The following is a 23372-nucleotide window of genomic DNA, read 5'->3' as shown; positions in this document are numbered from 1 at the left end:
TATCAGCCAGAAGCAGCAAAGAGCTCAGCTGCTGCTGGCTGGTAGGGAGGAGGTTTACTCCTCAAGAATTCTCACAGAGTAGGTATTCACAGGACTCTGCAGGTGCACAAAAATAGTCAGGATGAAATAATATACACATGGGACTTGTGAGAGATAGGTTTTAACCAACTGAAGTTTCTAGCGTGGTGGTGTGTAACTCTTTTAGCCAATAAGCTGTAGTCCTAACCCTATATAAACCGTGTGCTTTGTGTAATAAAATGTCTTCACTATGAATCTCATAGACTGTGTGGAGTCCTGTTCCTCCGCCGTTTATTTTAGTTTACTTTATTGCTGTTCAAGTGTGTCTCAGATCAGTGGCCCAAATGGATAGGATGATTTTTTTGTGTGTTTGTTTTTTCAATTCATGATAATGTTACTTCTAAAATGATTTTCTAAAAGGAAGATAACAGGACAATCTCTCATGTATTCTTTGTTTGGATGGTCAGTCTCAGGTCAGCTGCAGACAATGTTTTCCCAGTGACAGCACTGAAGGTGTCGGTGACAACAATTATAAAAGGCATTTCTCATGGGACCATACTTAGCAAGTCTGTGTTTGTTTTGCCTTGGTTGGCAAAGACTTCCTGTATTAACAAACCCATAAAGAGATGAGTTACTGGTCTTACTCCATAGCTCCCTCCAGCAATCATGCCAGAAGCACCCCACCCACCAGAACACAACTTACTGAGGGAGCATTTGGAACAAGATCACTTTCCGTCCTTCCTGTCTGCATTGCAGTGTGAACTCGGACGGACTCATAAATGGAAGGTTCTTCCACCTGCCGTGGGTAGGGATGCTTCAACACAATTAAGGTTCCTGGAGAGAAAAAGAGCAGGAGTAATTCATCTGGCAAGACCATGTGAAAAAATAACTGTCAGTAGCTACCTGTTTGTGGAATGGTTAACTTTACTTTTCCTAAAATTATAAAGGCAACTGTGAGAACTGTAAATATATGATCCCTTTTCAAAACCTTTAAACTCACTAATGCTTGCAGGGAATCAATCACTTGACACATTAAATTCCCTTCCAGCACAGGAGGCTGTCTGGATGTGTAGGCAGGATGCTAAACAGGATAGAAGGCTGTAACAGGCATTGGTGTTGGCAACAACCGGCTACTTGCTGCTTAAGTCACTTAATCTGTCAGAGCTTTGAATACAGACTTTCTACCAATAAGCCCATGTTACCATCGCCTTTAACTGTTTTTACTGTAACTCTTTCCAGTTAAACATTTTGGATATAGATTTTTTTTGTTCACCAAATAAGGTAAAGTTTATTGCACATTATTGAGAATGCAGCTTTTTTTCAGGTAGCGAATCTATTACACTATTCAAAATAGTGTAAAACTTGCTTAAAATAGCAACTTTTACACTATCTAACTTAATTCTTTAAAAATAATATCACAGGATATCCAGTACTGGTCCATTTGCATTTTATGCTGATATTGCAGCTCTTAAAGAAGAGGGCTGCTAGAGTTGGTAAAACTGAAATTTGAAACCTACAGGTGAATGAGTAATTTAAAAGTATTTTGTAATGGGAGAGGCTAAAAAGTGCAGTGGAAAAATTATATTTTAAGTAAACAGCTGAAATCTGGTCACAGGCACAGGGGGTGTATGCAAAGGTGATATATTCAGTTTACCATATGTGAAAAGTCAAAATTTGTTTATTTCTCTCCGGCCTTGCAGAAAAATAATGCTTTACCATTTAAAATAAAACTGAGAACACACCCATCACCATTTTGCAGAAACTACTCTTAAGCTGTTACATAGAATCACAGTACCATCATCTGTATACCATGGATAAAAGCCTCATTGCACAACTGGAAGGACTAATTCAATGTTTTATACAGTATTTGCCTTTGAGTAAGTTCTCTGTAGTTTGGGGTTTTTTCCCTCCACAAAAGATGCTTTTACAGAATCATCTGATGACTATACACAAGAACTAATAAAAGCTCCACTGTAGCAAGATTCTTCTTGCGTATTTGTGCATGGTATCTATTTCTAAGGAAGAATGAAATTAGTCCCATTTAACTTTAAATGACTTTGGCTTGTCTGGATAATTACAAAGTTTTTATATGTTCTCAAAATAATTTAGGCAAGAACTGATAAACAAATCAAACAGGTAAGAATAACATGTTGACCTTGTTACTTTGAATGAAGAGCCATCTTGCCTGTTCAATAAACCATCTCACAGAACACAGTAGCCCCACATTCCTCTTACTTATCTGTAATTCAGAAGGAAGTGTACACATTACACTGCAGAGAAATAGATGGTAGCAAATGCAGCTGTAGTATGGATAAGGTTGTTTGGGCTTGAAGCACCAACCTACAGCTGTCCCAGTACAAAAGGACCACTGCACTCCATGGGCCAGTTTGCATGGCTGCAGGCCTGTGTGTTAAAGTACTGATCAAAGAGAGTCTGGTGGGCCCGTTCAGACACAAAACTGGCTCCAGTGAGACAAACTTCAGTGGAAGATAGAGGAAATCATCACAATATTCTATCTCATGTGTCTCATAAAATCCTGTCCAAAAGCAAGGAGAAGATGAAAAATGCTGTCTTGCTTTAGTCTTTCATTCCTGCTCTCAAAGTGTTTCTTTCATAGAAAATTGTTTACAAGTATAACAGGGAATAAGAAAAACTGGTCCAACTACTCTCTACTAATGCCTGAGCTAACAGTCATTTGCTGCTTTTTACAGAAAGAAAGTATGCCCTAAGGAATCAGACTCTGTTCATGGCCCTTCTGCCAACCTGCTGTGTGACCCTGTGTTGGGACAGATTCTGCCATGCTGAGGCTTGGCTTAGAGTTTACACTAATAACCCCCTACCCCATTTTTCACAGAAATTGGTTACCATTCAGGTGAACTTTGACATCTGTATCTGAAGGAACATTGCCTGAGTGCTGACACTCGCTTCCTCTCTACTGTTATCCATGGTAAGGTAAGGTGGAAGGTTTCTTAATGTGATGTTCACAATTTTTTTTTCATTCTATAGCACATTCAACTTAGAGGCTTCACAGAACCAGCAGAATCTGACTAGGATGCCTTAAGGTGACAAGTGAGCCCATCATTCAGCAGTGTTGATCCTGTCCACAGAGATCACATAACACCAATGCCTTGTTTACTAATGTCTGTAACACAGTGAAGAAATGAGGAATGGGTAAATACAAGTTTTATATGTCATCTGAAATCTTTGCAGAGTTAGGCCTGTGGGTGCATATCTGGTTTCACTGGAAGAAGAGCGTACTGGCACAGAGGATACAAGTAGGAACTCTGAACACTCTTGAAAGCAATTTAAAAAGAAAATGCTTTGAAAGACACTAGTGCCATATTGAGTGTACAACTGCATTTTTCTTGGGGGAAGATATTTGCAAAGAAACCTTGAATTTACTGTTTGCATTAAAAGAGCATTGGTGTGTATTTAGTGTGTGACATAGTACAGTTATGGCATGTGCCAACTGGTCTCATGCCTATATAATCAGTACTACTTAAGTTATTTGCATACAGTTTCTACAGCAGATACTGAAGTTTTGGCACTAACTTGTATTTACACATCTTCAATTCTTACTAAACCTAGAACTGGCATTATTATGACACTATTCATCTGTTTCTCCAGGGATTCTATTCTGGTGGTGTTCAACTCGCTTGTAGGAATGAAGTTCAATCTTTTGAGCCTTCATTCAGGCAGAACATTGGCTACTAAAGAAGCCAGTGCTGCTTCTCTCTTCTTAAAAACAAGACAAATCACTGTGATGACAGATGACATCAGCAGGCTGATGCACTGTAGACAGAAGAGGAGAGGTAGTTCAGACCAAATTCCCCAAAAGAAAGTGGAACATAACACTGCAGACTTCTTCCTCAGATGAAGAATAGTGAAGGTGAACAATTTCAAGTCCCTTTTCCACTTATTTGTATAGGGGGACTTCATAGATGAATCTTTATTTGCTCACCTAACACCCTGCTTTCTTTTGGCCCTTTTTGAGCAGAAGCACATTTTGAAACACTTCCTCCTCTGAGAAATCAAAAGGGGTTCATGTCCCTGGTTAGCAAAAACCCAGTAAGCTTGCATGTGGTTTATCTTCAGAGTACTTGAAAGATTTTTTTGAAGTGGAACTTCATCAATACCTGAGGTTAACACAGATGTGAACTTAGAAGAGGAACACTTCAGCAGTAGACATTTTACTTAGATCTGTTTGAAGCATGACTACAAATGTGTTCATACAAACATATCTCTCCTTACCTGTTTCACTTCCAATTAAAGGCTGATTGGCAAAATGCATGACCAATTCCTTCAAGTTAGAAAATTCATTAAACCCAAATTTGAAAGAAGTTCCTGTGTGCTCAACATGGAAGTGTTTCACAGAATCTTTTCCCCTAAAATAAAAAGGAAAACTTGTCAAGGAATAAATGCCAAAAAGACATTTGGCATGCACAATCCTTAAATAACAGCTTTCACTACGAGAAATCTGGCCCAGATCACAGGCTGACAATTACTGCCCAAGCAGTAATACCACTACCATTGCCATCCCTCACTAATACTCAACACATCTGAGGATCAGATTTTAATTGCTGCTTTACAGATATGAGATGATGAAAGCCTAGAAAGGCCAAGCAACTTAATTTAACACTTGCATCAGTAAAAAGCCTCACAAAAGAGATTTCAAGCCTTCTGCCTAAGTATTTGTCTTGATATTACTTGGGGTATATCTTACTTTTCAGGTAGCATCCCAATGTCATTTAAAATGTCTTCTGTTTCTCTTTCAAAATTAAGCTGTCTCCTTTTTGCATCCAAAAAGGAGTTTAATAACCTACTTTTAGACACCTAAGACTTTAGAATTTGTCTGCTTTGTCTCTGTACCCAGATGAATGGTTCTTCTATGATGACCACTGTCAAATGTGGACCAGGATCCTGTGTAGGGGAAGTAACAGCATTTGTTTCTGAAACCTGATGGTATTAGAGAAGTGTGCAAGGCTCACTTCCTGGATGGGCAATTATTTTGACTCAAAAGATAGTGAAGCACTTACTGCAAGTTTCTCCAGTGAAAAAGTTACTTTTGTTAATGTTACTCGCACCCAGAAGAGTTCAGATTCAACTTTGTCTGAGCAAAAACTTATGCAGCAAATATATGGAAAATACGATGAAGAAAGGGATTTATAGCATCTTTTTCATTGCTTATTGCTACTTCCACCAAAGATTATGATTTCAATCACTATGTACTTAAATATTTATCTCTGAACAGTACTCATGATATTGTAGAACATGCCTCTATTGGCCTCCACTTTTGCAGTACACTCAGCCGGGGCACAATGCCTGCAACAAGCAGAGTGCAAATGCTCCTCCCCAGCAAAGAGCTGCTGTGACTCCACTGCAGTGACAGGATTTTGTGTCTTTTACTTTAATTTCACAAGAAATACAATGTTGCAATGACAGCAACTTCTACACTGCTTCCTACTTCCTTTTCAAATTGGCTAATTTAGCTGGGGGAGGGGATTTCGGGCAATATGTGATCTCTCTTCCTCCAGCTGTCAATAAAAGATGTCTAAGCATTTTCTCCTTTAAGAAAATCCAAAGCTATTAAAATGACAAATTTCTTTTGAGGCAGAGGAAGAAAGTAATGTAAAAGCCACAGAAGACATTTTAGAACAGAAAGAAAATGACAGCTAGAGCTGCTAAACTTAGCCCTTCTACAAAATCGTATCAGAACAAAATTGCTTATTCTAGAATTAAGCTTTAATATTAGTAAAAAAATTGACAGTAAAACATAAAATTAAACAAAGAGCAGAAAAGAACTAAAACATTTAAAATCAAAATCAGTATTAAGGGAGCAGTACCACCAAAAACTAATGAAACAGAATCAAAGATCAAACTTCAGATTGGGCTATTCGGTTCATATAGTAATGCAGCAAGTAATTCTTGTTACTACATGAAGAGCTGAACAAGGGATTGTAATGGGTTTGGAGCAGCTTTTTCCTAGTCTTCTAAGGCTAGAATTTGTTAAAACAGTTAATTTATGTCATTAACTTACATTTCTGTTTCCTATTAAAAGAGCAAATTTCTTTTTATCACAATAAGTTGTTTCCTGAGTACCTTTTAAAACGAGCGTCAAGATATTTTTGTTAATCATCTGAGTTATATGCTTAGTTACATTTTCACATCAAAAATATTAACAATGATTCATTTTAAATTACTTTTTCTAAGGTAAGGTATTACTTACAAATGCCAATATTCTTTTTCCTAACACTTGCATTCAGTTCAGTCATTGCTACTCTAAATACTCATTTTGTAACATCCCCTTCAGATCTGTTGGGCACTCTCAAAGCTCCTTGTATAAATGGCTGTCCATAGTGGTAACCATTTCACAGTGTGTGTATGGGCACACTTGCTCCTCGACCTTCTGTCAGAAATGGGTGAAAGAGCTCCTAGTTGCTTTTTCTGAGGAACAGGGCATGTGCAAATTACACTTCCAAATCGAAACAGCTCCTGGTACTGCCTATGCAGAAAGGCACAATCTCAAGGACATATGTTATGTTCCTGTCAGGGTTGTAAATAACCAGCACCATTACACTGCTCAAAGTGACTTGAGCTTAAAAAGTTGCTGTGATTCAGCTGAGCTGTGGCCATTAATTGTTCAGAGGTTCAGTTGGAGACAGAAATGAGCTTGAATGCACTAGCTTAAAACTTCACACTAGAGGTTGCTCTTATCATACAGTTGCCAAAGGCTTAGAACATATTTAGGGTTGTTTACCTCCTCTCAGCTGTCATGCAGGGACTACCTTATGTGTCTGATGCGTGTCCTTCATGTTGCTTCACTAAAATACTGTGGCTTCTCTCCTTCTTGGGAGATTCTTTAAATGTGATTTGGTAGTGAAGCACCCAGGCCAGTCTACCTGTGCTCTGCATTGGCTGTGCCCTGAACTCATGTAAATTGCTGCAGTTCACTTCAGGGGCCTGACATCTGTCACTTGCAAAATACTGTCTGAATCAGTCATGCATTACTGGCTAAGACTGAACCTTAGCCCACAATTCCTAAGTGGGAGTAAAACCACCAAATACTGGATCATCCTTCAGAGATGATGGTTGCTACTCAGTGATTCAGAAACTAGTGAAGCTAGCACTTATTAAATGGTATGTTTGTTACTATTCTCATTATAAAATTTTTCTACCCCCATCAACTGTTCCTTAAGCTCTTGTAACTGCCATATCAATTTTTATGATGCAGACTGAAAATCTACAGCCAATCCATAGCATGATGTTTTCTACCAGTAAGATTAATTGATAACTGAAAAAATGAGAGCAACTGTCAAATTCAATACAATTTTTTTCCCCTATCAAAATGTCATTCAGTGGGATTACACCATTAGAAATATACTTCAAAGTAGCTGAGCCCTGAGAAATAAACTGTAGGTCATCTCAATGCATGAGACATGCAAACAAAGTTGTCCCCCTTTGTTCATGCAGTATGAGATTAATTCACTTTGTCCATACCCTACCTCACAGAGAGGGAGTACAAATCCTCCCTTTCATTACTCTTCCTCAAAAGGTAGCTTCCATCCTGCCCATTGGAAAGCAGCAGCGCTTCTGCTGCGTGTCGGGTAAGATTATCATGGTACCACCTGGGAAGACACAAGGAGTTAAAGCATCATTCACTCAACTCTTAGTGGCAGCTGCTGCTGTTTTCTGGAGCAGGGGTAAAGAAAGAGGAAGGACTGCAACAACAGTGGTACAATTCTGAGTTACCCTCCTACTCACAGGTTACACAGATCTGTGCCCCTTTCAGCAGCTTGCTTTCGAAACTCTCTGAAAACTAATTTTTGTTAGTGCAAAGTTGTGTACAAACAGTTGAGATTTTTAATCTAGAAAACCCTGCAAATCGCACTAGTATGAGCAACAAAATACCCAGGTCTTTGCTGATAAGGTGAAGCAATTTTGGGAGGTATAGAGAATCCTTTGTCTATTTTCAGAATCTGTACTTCCTGACATATGTATGTGCTTTGCTACATTTCCTCTTTGGGGGCAAACAAGCAGCACTTAGACTTCTCACAAACTCTGTATTTCCCAAAACAAATCTGCAACTAAACTTGCTTGCCTAAGCTTAGAATTAAAGGGATCAAAATTAATGGACAAAATTTCAGTGAAAATTAAGAAATCTCACCATTTTTGCTGCTTGGTCACACAAGGTCTGAGAAATAGAGAAACACACCTAAACACCTGCTTCAATTTAACTTAAGTGAAAATTAATTTTATTTTTTATGTGAAAAATTTTGCAAGGAATTCAGAGAGAAAAAAAGTCCTACAAAGAAGTCCAGTAAATGTAGTTTATGGCTTTGTTTCCATTAATTTCCATTCCATTTCATTCTAATCTTCCACAATAGAAACACACAATTTGTTTCAATAGACAAAGACCTCATTAGAAATGAACCTGAGACTGAACATAAAAGAGCGCTGCATCTGTGAAAGGCTGGTGTTCCAGTCCTGTGAGATACGCCTGTGCAAACATTAACAACACCTATATACACATACCAGGGCAACTGGTGCAGAAGGAGGGAGGGGTACTCCATCCAAAGCACAGTTCTGCAGGGAGCAAGCTTGCCTTGTCTGTATGAGGAGTAGTGCCAGGTCTCCTCTCCCTTCTTTTTAGCTGTGTGTGCCTGTCGCATTGGGGTCAAAGTCTGTTACTGTTCCAGCCAGAGGAATACAGCTTCACTGAAAGCAGAAGTGTCATCACAGCACTTTCCAGAACTTGTATCATGGCAGTCTTTAAACTGAACCCAGGTGTAATTGTATACTCTTTCTCCTTAGATGTTCATTGCAAGTTGCCACTAAACTTGTCATCTCACACAAAGCTTTAACTCTGAATTTGGACAGCTGCCTACTCGAAAGGCCAGCTGGCTGATAAATAGCTTTGTGAGAGACTCTAGACTGTTAACCCAGAAGAAGACAAGATCCACAGGAAACTCAATACAGATAGGGTATTGCTGCTTTGGCTCTAGATCGTGGTCTGTGGGCCATCTACACAGTAGAATAAAATAATGAATATTTAAAGATCAAAGTGTCATCCTCTGAAACACCTGCTAGCCAAAATCCGCTTTGGGATTAACTGCCCAAGTAACAGTCAAAGGTCAGATCTGTCCTGATGTGAAGAGGATCATATCAGCATGCACACTTGGCTGGACCTACAGCTGGGAAGATAACCCTGTGCTTTGGGTGGGATCTTATAACACTACTACTCTCACTTCTGTGCAAAAGAAGTGCATGTTGAGAAAATCTGTAGGTAGTCATTTGCATGAAGGAGGCAAATTGAGATTGCTCAGAAGTGCATTGTTGCCTTATTTCCAAAAATGCTTTTTTCTAAGATTTTACAAGAAAAGTCACTTAAGTTTAAAAAATCCTGTGTTTCAATTCACTATCTTTAAAAATAAAAGGTCAGTGACTAAATAAATAAATAAATAAATAAACTAACCAAAAGCCAACAACAAAACACTGCCCACTTTATTGGGAAAATAATGTAGTTTGAAAGTGCAGTTTTGCTGACAAGGTTGCACCAGTCATCTTGCTTAAATATGCTGTCTCAGACAAAAGTCCCTCAAATGTTACTGCGTTCCTCTTGCTCTGGTTAAAACGTAGAAGTGGATGAGAGGCAGTACTGCAGATCTTGGTGTCAAAGGGACTGTCATACATACTTTTGGGGTTTTTTTCTTCCTGATTGTCGTAGATGGTTCACTTGGTTTACTTGGATACTCCAGTATGAAAATGGTCATCCAAAACTTGTTGCAATTGAACAAACATAGGTAAAATTTTAAAATGCTGTAGAAAATTTAGAATTTGAACCATAGACCACCAGGAAGGTAAGTAAACAGACACTTGTGAAAACAGTCTGCTCTCCCAATCAAACCTGCCTGATGATACAAATGGAAATAAACAGGACTAAAAATAAACTCAAACAGTTCTGTGGTTAGACACTACCAGGTATACTTCAGGTAAATGCAAGTATTTGTAAGAGGAGGAATCATTCTATTTATCTGTTTCAGAATCCTTTAAGCAGCTTTTTTAAATTTGCAGGCAAATCAGGATGGGAGACATGGATCATTGGGAAAAACACTGCAAAAGGCAGTCACTTTTAGCTTAAGTATTCGTTGTCTTCTGAGTGATACTTGGGGCAGGAAACTGTTGATAGAAAACTTAATACTTTATCTACCTCCTTGCCTTCTAAAATGAGATCTTAAGGAAATCAAAACACTTCACAAACATCTGTTTGAACCTTAAGTCTTTCATTTTGAACCATGTTGCACATCTTGCATATTGGGCTGGAGATCCTTTCCAAAGCCATCTTTATAGAGTCTTGTATTCACTACAAAATAAATGCAGAAATATGCTCTGTACTTGTACACTCATTAGACTGAAAATCATCAGTAGCATAAAGATTGTCTGGGGTTCCTGATTCAGATGGTAGATGGAAGTCCTTTATTGCTTTAAAGCCACTTCTGCTAGCTACCCTTGGTCATGCACACACATGCCTGATATGTATACATACTTCCGAGAGGTTTTCCTTTTCTAATAATTTCATTTTTCCCATTTAAAAAATCTACATCCTCACTTTTTTGCATTCCTTCTCCATGATTTGACTAGCAATCTCAGTCTCAAAGTTCATAAGTGCTGCCATTTATCCATTGTTACTTTAACTTTGTCCTAAATGACATTAAAGCTCTTCATTCCATATATATAAGCACATTTGTGTTGTCAGTGTGTGTTGTTGAATGACCATACTATTCTTCCTGCCCCTCAAAATGGAAGAGTCTGCAGGGCCAATGAAAGCATGTCTTAGGATGGGCATGCACACCTAGTGAGATTACCTTTGTTAAACTTTGAAAAAAGAAGCATTTTCAAAAATTAGCCTATTCTTTAGCTCAGATCGCATTGGTGACAGCGTAGGAAGGACTTTATCAACATGGCTGTTAAGAGAACTAGAAAGAAATGAGACACCCAGTGTCCCAGAGAGCTAAAACTCATTAGAGAACACAGCCTTGCCCAAAAGATCCAGTCAGCAGGGGAGTTCCCCCATGGAGTAAACTGGTGGCTGTCCCAGTACAAGCCATGTCTATGCTGGCAGCCGTATCACTGCAGCTATGTCAGTCCTTCCAACTCCAGAACAGGATGCACTCATGTTAAAATCTCTTGCATTAAGATGTCTGTGTAGTTAATGCAGTGACTAGAGCTACATACACTGTGGTGATGATCATGAATGTTACAGCAATGTTTAGGGTGAAAAACTCTCTCTTCAGATTAGAACATCATCTGCAAAATATTCATTTGTTCTTTAGTAACCCAAGTAGTTTCATTGAAAAATATTAATGAAACTTTATTTCTGTGTCTCCTGCAGATCAGAGAGCCCTCAGGTACAGCATCTGTCATTTCTGGAAATGCTGTTTTCAAAGAAACCATATGGATATCTTGCAAAACATTTCTGCCTGTGTAAATAGGGACTGGTGAGTAAACTTGTAGTTGGCATCAGGTCGGGTGGATGAATTTTTTAGCAATACAGAATATACAAAAAGCACAAACACTCATTGATGCAAGAATGAATGTTGAGCAACTTGGATAATTCTCTTCTCAGCCATTTCTATGTGCAAACCATGTAACAATCAGTACAACCACTTGCTTTTCTTCCTCATAAAAATGAAAGATAGTAGTACCAGAAGAGAGCATAGCTACAAGTTCTGCCACTTGGATTTAATGCCTGGAGTGATAACTCTGAAGTATGCCCAGCTATCAGATAAATGCAGTAGGCAGAAGTCAGATTTAGTTTTTGTGTCCTTATCAGAATATATTCTCAGATTGTTATAGCTTGGATAGAGTTAGGAAGTGTGTGCATATTTGGCTTGCTTTTGAAAAAAATCAGGAAATTTAAAGTTCCTTCTCTGAAGCAAGAAGAAGATTCCTGGTATTCAGCTGGGTGAACTCTCTGCTCCCTTCCCAGAAGCTCCCTCCCCTATGGCAAAAGGTGCCTCTCGGTGGGTGACCATCCCTGTGGAAAGCAGCTTGGCTGCCTGCGCTGCAGGAGCTGAGCAGAAACAGCAAATTTAACTCATCTCTCATCCACTTCTGAATGGTAACAACATTAGTGGGGAGGTGGTCCAGATGTGCTTTCAGTAGGACTTCATTCCTTCATTACAACATTATTCATATCAGTTACTTACCCTGAGTTGGTTGGCTGAGGGGTTTTGTTGTGTGTTTGGGGGTGGTGGTTTGTGGTGGTAGATGTTGGCAAGTTTTTCATCTTTTTTTGTATTAAAAAACTATCTTATTCCACAAGGAGCTGAACATGCTTACACTTTAAAACTATATACTAGGCTAAAAGATGTATTCCCATTCCTAGGTTAAAGGAGTGGTACACAGTATTGCTTGATGGAGTGTGCGGGAGGTCACTGACTTATCTCCTCTGGCTGAGTTCAATGTTCTTCATGTGCCTGCAGTCCAAAAATTACTCTACAAAACTAATTCAATAATTCTCTATTTTTGGCATTCTGTATTTCAGCAACTTCTAGATCTTATCTGTCAAGTTTAGATGTTTTGGGGTTTTTAACTTTTTTCCTAATATCAAACTCTAGAAGCATTGCCCCTCATCTGGAAGTTGCAAAAGGGTACCTCATGTCACTAAAAGTGAAGTTTTAGCAATGTTTTTAATGGTGAATGGGTTGACAGAGCTCTAGAGAACATACAAAAGGGCAAGAATGATAAGACAGAAGTAATAGGTGGCAGGCAGCCAAAATGGTATTGGTATTTATTAGACATCCTTTTAATGTGTCCCATTGAAACACTTAATCACACACCCATGTAAAGCACTTTGTTGGAATAAATGATGCCATTACATGGGAAAAAATAATTTAAAAATAGAAATGAGAGGAAATAACATTGATGTATCCAGCCTTAAAGTTCCTGTCTTCTAACTGTAGACTTTCACTGGTTCAGCTTCTGCTTTTCACTTCCATTTTCCCTCCCCCTTCTTTCAACTTCATTCTGGTTTACACCCAGTGTTTTGCCCACTTTCTAGCCGGTTTAATGTTTCCTTTGTTAAAGTTAGAAACATAGATGAAGAAAAAATTTTTACAAGCATTTACTCTGTCTCAGTCAGACACAACCCTCAATTCCCCACTTTTATTATCATCTGATCTATGCTTGTGGCCTAATTTCGCTTGTGTTACTAAAACTACACGTGAAGTGTGTTGTTCACTCTTAAAAATACCATCTGTTATGGTATTGTCAAACATGGAGGAGCATAAAAGCTGTGCTGCAAGGGGTGACAAAGAAAGCTCAGACTGCAAAAGTAAAAAAGCTACAAAAACTTGTTTCCTCTTGCTCCCTTCCTTTCACCTCCAACAGTGTCGCCCAAACTAAGCTGTATTGGGCTGGAAACTGCACTACCAGATCAGCCTGTAATTACTCGGATGACGAGATATTCCACATTCTCATCTCTTGCGCAAATAATGTGAACTGCAATGTGGAATTCCCCAAACTCACACAAGACGTGACCAGTTACAGGAGTTTCACGCTGCAGTATGCAGGCTGTCCTTTCAGCTGTAACAGCAATAAATACAAGTGAAAAAAGGGTTTACTCCAGGAATATCCAAAGAGACCTTCAAAAAAGAATCCCAATTTCTTTTCCTTGAAGCCAAGATGTTTATGTCTCTTTCAACAAACTTCACTGTTCGCTTTTAAACATTTTGGTAGATTTAGGGACAAAGTTAGTGAATGAGACAACCATGTGTTTAACCATGTGTTCTGATTTTGATCTCCCTTTTCATTAGGTCCATATATACACATCTTCACAATGAAGCTGACTGTAAGCTGAATTTTCACTACATTGCTGACAACTTTCCATTTTGATGAGCAGCTAATCTGGTAAACTATAAGCATATCCCAGTACTCAGCCTCCTTTCTTGTAAAAGGAAAGGAAAAGTCCTTCCCATTCCACACTTCTTCAAACCTTATCCAACTTCTTTGATTTTTGCACCATAAAGCAGAAGCTCTAAAATAACCTTCTTCAAATTCCCCCTGAATTCCTCACCAGAACTTGGCCTCAGTTGTGCTTAGACACTATGATGGGTGACAGGGGCACTTAGCACTGTGATAGCATTAGGAACCAAGTTTTAGGTTGGGAAACCCTTGTGGTGACTGAGAACTTAGTTTTATGGCCTGGAGAGTGACACACCTACTTCTCTCAGCTGAAAAAGTATGTGCATTAGGAGACTTTTCAGACTGTGCTACAAGAATGCTTGCTCTATGAGGACTTTTTTTTCCTCTTTAGAATAAAAAAGAAGGGGGGAAAAAAGAAAAAATAAGTGGGTTTAGTACTGGCTGAAAAGAAAGGATGTTGTTTAATAATTTGAAGGGACTCTTTGTCTGGCATCACACCTTTAGCATTTTTAACTCAACACACTTTCCTGAAGGAGATGCTTAGTATTCTGTGGTAGAATGAAACATTTAAGTTTTCCACTGAAGTGGAGATAAAGAAGCTACTACTTTAAAACGCATATTTGTGTCACTCTCATTTATACCCTTTCCTTCTTACAGATACCACATTAGGTTCCACATCAAGCTGCAGTCCTACAAAATCATCTTTGAGGATTAAGTCCTTGCCAAAGAGTGAGGCTGTTAATAGGCACATGTTACTGGCATAAATCAGCTCAGACCATATAGTATAAATGAATAAAAGTCTGTTATTTGGGAATCATGCTTCCTACAGCAGCTGCAACTAATTTTTTTTCTTTCCTTAAGATATTATTTTAGGATGAGTATAATCTTACAGATGCAAATAAAAAGTGTATAATGGTCACTCTGAATACCACTGCAAAGTTATTTCATTTCATACATATTAGATGCTTCAGCTAACAGGTATTTCTTTTAAACGTTCTTATAAATAAGGGAAAATATCAGTAGTGTGGAAATAGCAATTGCAAGTAGTTTTGTTGCACTCCAGTTTCTTCACAAAGTGAATTAATCACAAAAATAAGCAGCAAGTTGATCCTAAGCCTTAGGTACTCAGGAAGCAAAACACTTTTACTTTTTTCTTCTATTATTTTTGAAGGCGGAGTTGACACCACAGCCTTTTTGCTTTGCCAGAATTATCCCTGGCCTTTCTTCTACTTTGTCTTCCCTTTGCTCTGCTGTTCCCGACCCTTCCCTCTCTGTGCCCACCTGTCCTGCTCCTCCAGCCCGTGTTTCCTCTCACCCAAAGCAATGCTGCCTCTGCCCAAGTGACCCAAGGCTTTCTCCTGTAAAAAGCAAAACCAACCCACAGGCAAAATGGGTGAGTCACGCCGGGCAGGGAACAAGGTCTGTAGCAACCTTTAGCCTTCCTTTTTGCTCCTGGGGTTTTGGGTTTCAGTGAGTGCGATGTCCTCGTAAGGACCGTGAATCAAGGCACCTTTGGGAAGCCTCGTGGCTCCCGCAGCCCGGCAGGAGCAGTCGGCAAGGTGGCCGGGATGGCAACTCTCCGGGCCAGGGCTCAGACCAGGCTACAAGGAGGCGGCCAAAGGGAGGCAGCAGCTCTGAGGGCAAGCTCTGGGTTTGGTGTTCCCCTGAAATGCAGGAAAGTGGCACGGCACTATCTGGACTCTTCCCAGCGGAGGAGGGTTCAACGCCGCAGAGATTCTCTAAGGAAAACTGTACCTGCTGCTGCTGACTCTCCACTCCACTCGAAACGCCTGCCTGCGCTCTAGTTTCTTTAACTATTGTTTATTTCTCTCTCACCTGTGGCCTTCCAGCCTTTCACACCTGCCACAGGAAGGAGGCGCTGGGCTTCTGCGAGGGGCTGCGCACTGTGCCCGGAGCCAGAATCTCAGAATCCTTGAGACAGAATCTGGTTATCTTATCCCTCTCTTCATTACCAAAATCCAGCCTCAAGAACCAGCAGCTCCCACCCCATAAGCTCATATCGGGTGGCGCGGCACCGCCAAAACCCGGCGACAACAACCAGCAGCTCCCACCCCTCCAACTCCCGCCGGGTGACTCCACACCACCCTAGGGCGGTCATTTAGGGCGTCCTTAGTGTGGGGACTCACCCCGAGCGCCGCTTACCCGAGTGTCGCCAGTTCCTGGTCCAGCGGCGCGGCGGGATGCGGCTCCCGGTGCTGGGTCATCGTCCCGGCACGGCTTCTCCGCCGGGGGACACCGCCTGCCCACGGCCGCCCCCACGGGACGCTGAGGAAGTGCGCGGAAGGCACCTCCCCGGGCGGGTCATGTCCCATCCCTCCCGTCCCGTCCCGCCCCGGCCCCGAGGAAGCGACCCCCGCCCAAGGCTTTGCGGAGCCCTCCGGCCTCATCAGCGGTGCCGGTGTGCGCCATGTCGCTCCCATCCTGCTAATACTTTACTGTATCCTCAGAATAATTAATATATGTACATCCTAGAAGTTAGTATTTCAAAGTGTTCCGTTGTATGTTCACTTTTTCCCTCTGCGATCAATGAATGCCCCTCGCCTGTTCTGTGTTCGACAGAGTACTCAGCGAGGAAATCCGTGGAGCTGAACTCTGTATTTATTGTGTCAGGTGTCCAGCCCGGTGCCCCCCAGCCCCCAGAGGCAGGGCTGTTTGTTGCTTGCCCCTCGGCAGTGCCCTGCCGCAGGCACCTTGACCGACTGATCGCTGTGTGATCATCACCCCACTCCGTGCAGGCTTTGAAGAGGTCACGCTGTCTCTCCGAAAGAGTAACAGGAACATCAACTGCTAAAAAGAGACTTCTGAAGAAGGAATGAAGTTGTATCAAGAGGGCTGAGCTCTGCGGATGAGACATTTCTGAGCACTAACAGGCGTCTGCCCTTTCCAATGCTTAAAGGACTTCCTACAATACTATAGGTTATTTGTATTCCCCAATACTGCATGGGCGGTAATTATTATAGGTGTGGCAAATTCTTTAACGAATTTCTTTGACAGAAGGACAAGCTCCAACGAAAAAAAAAAAAAGAGATGGCAGAATGCTGTTTTCCAGTCGTGCTGAAGTTTTCACCAGGTATCAAGTTCGGAAAATATGTTGTTTCCAGAGAAACTGGTATTTAAAGACAACAGAACAGCTACTTATCTTCTCATAAGTAGTCATACGAGCCACACAGTCAGTGTTGAGCTGAGAGTCGTTTGGAACAGGCTTGCTGCCTCCTAAATGGGAAAAGCTCCAGAGAGATTCCATGTGTCAGGTCAGACTTCCCTGCTGATTGAGCTTCTCATTGTGGCTTCAAGGTGCTCAGCTCCTGTACTTGATTGTTCGTCTTGAGAACCAAACATTCATTTGTAGATAAAGATTTCACAAATAAGCTGGCAGGTTTTTTCCTTATTAGAAAGAAAGGGGGGGGGGGGGGGGTGGTGGAGTGGGGTGTTAATGGAGAAAACTATTTTTTCCTTTTTCTGAGTTTGCCCCTTCCTGTATTGCTTATTGAAAGCTTATGATCTGATAATGTCTTCGGTAACCTGACCCTTAAATCCACAACATTTGTGTAAATAGATGCTTTTGATGTCTCCACTGTTTGCTTCTGTTTACTGGATAGATTCATTTATTATTGTTCTCCTGTTCTGGAAGCTGATGTGCTTCATTTCAGCAGTGATGAACTCATTCCAGGTTATCTTGTCTGTGTTATTGATAGAGGCAGGAAAGCATTTATCAAAATTTCTGGTTTACAGAGGAAAAACAGATAAATTAAAATTAATTAAATTCAAGAAATGAAGAATGTCAACTAAAGTTTTGTGAATTCTTATTACATCACAAACTGTCAAAAGTTCAGGAAGGTGGGCTCCAAGGTGGTTTCCAGCCCTTCTGTACACCATCATGTTTTATGCACCAGTGTATGGCAGTGGAAGGGGATTCCCCATCTGAAAGTAGATGCTTCCTCTTACGTCACCTGCAAGTGTGACGTTTCCTCTTCATTTGCAGGAGGAAAAAAAAGTACAATAAATAAATGTTTAAAAGCAGAAATTGTAGTCTAGTGCAGCACAGATCAGCTTTCCCTTTAATGAAGTCCGCTTGATTTGGTTTTTTTAGTATAGGTTAGCCACAGGACAAGAAGGGCTACAGATTGCCAGCTTGCATTTCGCCAGAGCCAACATACTTTAGTGTCAGAGTTTCGGTCCCTTTCCCACCCACGAGCATCTCCGCCGGAGGATTTGGTTCCGTGTGCGGCTTGAGCGCTGAGCCGAGCAGACCTGTAGGTAGCAGCACTGCTCCAGTCCTTGGCTGCTCAGCCCGGAGCGCGGCTGAGCACAAAGCACCCACAAAGGAACAGCAGGATAAGGGGCCTTTTTGAAAATCCGTGGACATTTCGGCTCCCCCTCACATCTGTCAGTTACCATAAAACAAAGTGTGATCTAATTTAAAAATCCACTCTCTTGAAGTCTTACTTGAATAACTGCAGCATTTCATGAAACAAATAGATGCCAATCATTGTTTTGACTTCATGTCATGAAGAAACAGAAGGAAAACTATGGCCATAAATGGGAAGGGGAAGGTCAACACTGATCAATACATATGCAATTACTCCTTGTCTTGTGTCACACTAGGTTATTTCAGAATTATGTATTTACCAGCAGATTTTAAAATCCAATAAATGCTTTACATTGCAGCCACCAGGTCTCTCAGACCAGCACGTGCTTGTTTTTATGACAGTGCTTTTGAAGATCATGTGTTCTGTTTGGGCATAAATTGTGGGATTACTGGGTGAGATTGTATCATATATGTTCTTCAAGGGGTCCAGTCCCAAGATCATGATGGTTCTTCCAAGTTTTCAACTTTTTATGCAGAAATTACTTAAAACTGTTTGAAAGTTTTCATTTTTTCAGGTATCTGTAATTTTGAACTTGAATTTTAAGACATATTTTACTGATAAAGGAGAACTAGGCTTAGATAACCAGGTGACTAATAAACAGACACAATTGCTGCAAAAACATAATTAACTCCAATTAATTGACAGAACTTGGCGGGAAAGCTGAAAATTTTATTTCTTTCCTTTTACCATTTCACCTTCTGATAACATGCATAAGTTATAGATAGCTGTGAACCATCCATACAAAACCTAAAGGGAGTGACTTTATCCAAATGAAACTATAAGGAGTATACTGTAAGGAATATTACAAAGCCATCACTAACAGAATCATAGAATCAATTGGGTTGGAAAAGACCTCCGAGATCATCAAGTCCAACCCGTGGTCCAACTCCAGTCCATTTACTAGATCATGGCACTCAATTCCACGTCCAATCTCAGTTTAAAAACCTCCAGGGATGGTGAATCCACCACCTCTCCGGGCAGCCCATTCCAATGCCTGATTACTCTCTCTGTAAAGAATTTTTTTCTGATATCCAACTTAAATTTCCCCTGGCAGAGCTTGAGCCCGTGCCCCCTTGTTCTATTGCTGAGTGCCTGAGAGAAGAGACCAACCCCCACCTGGATAGAACTTCCCTTCAGGTAGTTATAGACAGTGATGAGGTCACCTCTGAGCCTCCTCTTCTCCAGGCTAAACAACCCCAGCTCCCTCAGCCTCTCCCCCCAGGACTTGTGCTCCAGTCCCTTCACCAGCCTTGTTGCTCTTCTCTGGACCCGCTCCAGCCCCTCAATATCCTTTCTGAACTGAGGGGTCCAGAACTGAACACAATACTCAAGGTGTGGCCTCACCAATGCTGAGTACAGGGGAAGGATCACTTCCCTGGTCCTGTTAGCCACATTATTTTTGATAGTATTGGGATGACAGCCAGGTTGGGACAGAGCAGAGTGGGCACCTGCAGAGCACAGGTTTCCTATACAACATAGAGCTGCCAATTAATTTATTCCTTTTAAGGTAATTGCATCTGAAAACTTTGCAGGGTCCAAGACCTCTAATCCTTACTACATTCAGATGTGATTCCATACTGTGAATACTGTGAAACCTGCTAAAGCAACTACAGAAATCTTCCCAGTGTGTTCACACACAGGATGCACACCAATATCAGCTTCTGAAATTAACCTGATTCTTCCCTTCTGAATGTGTCATAGAACAATTTTTATTTTGGAGGGCACTTCACATACTGGACATCAGGATAGTGATAAGTTTACTTTGTGGATTTTGAGGCACCTGAGGCATGTTTATTGAATGTGTTTCTAATTTCCAAAGTAAACAAAATTTTGAAACATGCTAGCTAGCCTCATGTTGTCTGTGAACTATTCACGTAGGAAACACAGAACAGAGGTGAGAAAAGGGTTTGGAAATTACCTGGGTTCCTGGGGGATAATGGCTTGAAGACAAATTGTGCAAAAGGAAGGGTTGTTCCTGTCCCATTTTGTCCTACAGATTGGGCTGGCCAATGCTTGTGTACCTGAAGATCACATTGTGTTGCTGTGAAAGTTCATTTGCCAGATGTGGATTAAGAACATCTCTCCACCTAGGCACAGTAAGAGATGCAACAGCCATGCCCTCCCAAGATTATGTAGAGTTTCCTGCCAAGTAGGATAGGCACAGCCATGTCACATATGAATATGATTACATCTAGGACCCCATAGATACTTATTTATTAATTCAGCTTTTAAAATCTAACTCTGCCCATAGTGAAGAAACTAGCATTGTTCAAATTGTTAAAAATGTGACTTTTGAGACCAAACATAGTTAGCATTCTAGTTCAATACACTTTCTCCTCTTGTTTGCAATAGAAAATTCAGCTACCCCCCTAGAGCTAAATAAAGGAGGATTGTTTTTGGATTTGTGAATTTAAATAGGGACATGGAAATAAGTACAGGAAGTTTTCCTTGATGCTAGTTAAGTTTTTTCCTAGTCCTTGCTTGCTGTCTGCACAACCAGGAGCTGGAGCATGTATATTTTGAGATGATAGTGGGAGATTAAATGCCTCCAGCTAGAGCAGCTGTGTTATTGCACATGGTTTGGTTTTCACAGTTTCAATAATGTGGATAATGATGTGAAGGTTATCTGCTTCCAGTTTCAGTTCTACAAGGAAAACTTTCTAGGAACTCTGTCAATCCACTGTTTAATGTACATGCCTTCAACAAGATTTTCAGGTTTCTTCAGACACAATCAAAGACTCTTTAAAACTTCCCCCTTTAGAACAATGTTGTTCTCTCTGAATAGATTATGTGTGTTTCAAATGCTTTTTCTGTCCAGCCAAACCCCAAGATAATCTCAAGAAATAAACCAGACATCTAGAAATTACCTTTGAATTAGAAAATGTGAGTTCCAGTGGCTGTTAGCGGCAGCACATGTGGGGAAGTGGAGGAGAGCAGGTCTTCTCACCAAAGGTCAGGGCAAGAGGCATAGTTGGGAGACAGGCAGCTCCTCTTGTGGGCCAGGTGGTGCCTTGAGCCAAGTGACCTGCTGGCAGTTAAGCCTGTGTCCAAGAGGAATCAGACCTGGTTGGCATGTCTGTGCACTATGACTACCCAGTAACTAAAGATCTAGAGAGCAAGAGTCTCTCCATGCTGCCTCAAATCTGGGTCGGGTCTGTGCTGTGGTGATCTGGGTTGAGGAACAGCTTCAGGGTTGGAGACCTGAATGTTCTCACAACTGGATTTCCTCCAGGGATTTCTGCTCCTCTCCTGCTTGCACATGAAGCCAACCCGTAACTCCTTCCTACAGCAGAGCGCAGGGTCCCAGCTCCATTTCTGTTACAGCTCCCACCTCCTCACATGTGAGATTACAGTATTTGTCTGATGAGCTCAGCTAGAGACTGTCATTGCATCCAGAGCATAACTGATCACAAACACTGGTGTCCAGTCATATGTGACAAAACTGATGGAGATAACAGCATATGCTTTTTGGCTTAAGTAGAAGTGTCTTAAAATACTTAATGAAACTGTTGAAACTAGAAGGCAGGTTAGGGAAAAAACCTGAGAATGGTTTTACCTGCTGTTTTGTAAAACTGTTTCTTGTGTGATCTTATTACAGCTCATAGGTTTTATATTCTTTTTCATTTTGGCTTTTTGCAGCTTCAAAGTTTGTGTTCAAATAACATATGAAAATATCGGTGTACTATCAAACTTGATAGCCCTGGCACTTTATCCAAGTGTTTGTAGATACAGGGACAAACTTTAGGAGTAACACCAAAAGCTGAGTAGAAAAGAGTTAAAGAGAAAAGTAATTTTGCCCAAATAAAATTGTGTTACATCAGTAGTTCTGAAAACATTTGAATATTACATCATTTTGCATTTTATGGCATTTCTGATGCATAAGCAGTATACTAAGAATCTGGGTCCAAAAATGGATGCAAATTACTTTCTGAGGACAGTGATTGCAATTACAGCACCTTTTCCTTGCTGGGGAAGCATGGGTTAATATGTTAATATTATGTGAGCCTAATGTGTAATGCTCACATCTACATCACAGAAAACCAGAAGGCATCTTGCTGGAACAGCGGACATTTTCCAGTGCCTTGTCACAGTTCACTGCCAGTTGCCTCAAGTTGTATATGCCCTGTGGCAGGTCAATTCTTTCTAAAATAAATAAGAACCTAACCTTAGAAATGCTGCTGGTGCTCTATAATTAATATTTTGTGCACCCTAATTTGTTTAATTGGTGTTCAACATGCTGTGAATGCCCAGTGTGGATGGCTTCTTCTCTTACCAGCACATGGCATGAATAACCACTTGCAAGCCAGCAGCAGTTTCATCTTCCATTCCGTGGTTGAGGCATTTCAGCGACTTTAAAAACCAACACTCTGTCACATTAACACCCAAGACCAGTCTCCTGTCGGGGTCCAGGTTATAAATAGAGATCCTCTCCAGAAGCCTAGTCTTACCTGAGACATTCATCTGCCAGTGCTGCCAGGCATGACCCTTGCATGCCCATGATGGGGTGATTGCAGTGGATCTTTCCTGCAACGAGGGGAGAGGTTGTGCATGTTATCGTGCACAGTCTCCTGGCTCAAAGGGATGAGAGCATGTGCTTTGCTGGTTTTGATGAGTGAAAAGTCGAGCTTGGGTCATCTATCAAGGATTATGTGAAAGGAGGAGAGGGCAGTGCAGACAGGCAACCACGCCATGCTTTCCTACAGAGCCTTTGAAATGCACCAGGACTGTCATTTTTGTGCAACTAAACTGTCTTGGGGTTTTCCTGTTTGGCTTGTTTTGGTTTTGTTGTTTTTTTTTGCAAGGCAAGTATTTGTCCAAGTAGCACAGTAGGTGGTATTAAGAAATTCTGCAGGACCATGCTGCTTCCCTATAGCTATTTATTGTACCACTGACCACAACAGCTGCACTGGGTGTTCACGTGACATACATGTCTCATCTGTGCCAACATATCAGCCCATCAAGTCCTCTTATTTATACTGCGACTTTCATAGCAGCAATCTCATCCCACTTTACATGTTATAATTAGACCTTGAAAACCAG

General features: G+C 40.9%; 1 protein-coding gene across 2 annotated transcripts in view; it reads right to left on the bottom strand.

The window, feature by feature from the left end:
* DAPP1 (dual adaptor of phosphotyrosine and 3-phosphoinositides 1) overlaps nt 1-23372 on the bottom strand; it is a 57164-nt gene that overhangs the window by 5985 nt on the left and 27807 nt on the right. Inside the window, exons 1-4 of one of the 2 annotated variants that reach the window (XM_071555909.1) lie at nt 16105-16215; nt 7521-7643; nt 4270-4403; nt 722-852 (exon numbers count right to left, since the gene is read on the bottom strand). In XM_071555909.1, the coding sequence (XP_071412010.1) occupies nt 722-852; nt 4270-4403; nt 7521-7643; nt 16105-16166 (450 nt within the window). In that variant the 5' untranslated portion in view covers nt 16167-16215. Of the gene's footprint in view, nt 1-721; nt 853-4269; nt 4404-7520; nt 7644-16104; nt 16216-23372 lie in introns of those variants that run through there. The other variant, XM_071555908.1, reaches the window with a different exon arrangement.

This window comes from Pithys albifrons, chromosome 5 (assembly GCF_047495875.1).
Source record: "Pithys albifrons albifrons isolate INPA30051 chromosome 5, PitAlb_v1, whole genome shotgun sequence".
NCBI lineage: Eukaryota > Metazoa > Chordata > Aves > Passeriformes > Thamnophilidae > Pithys > Pithys albifrons.
This window is presented reverse-complemented; position numbering and strand designations above follow the sequence as displayed.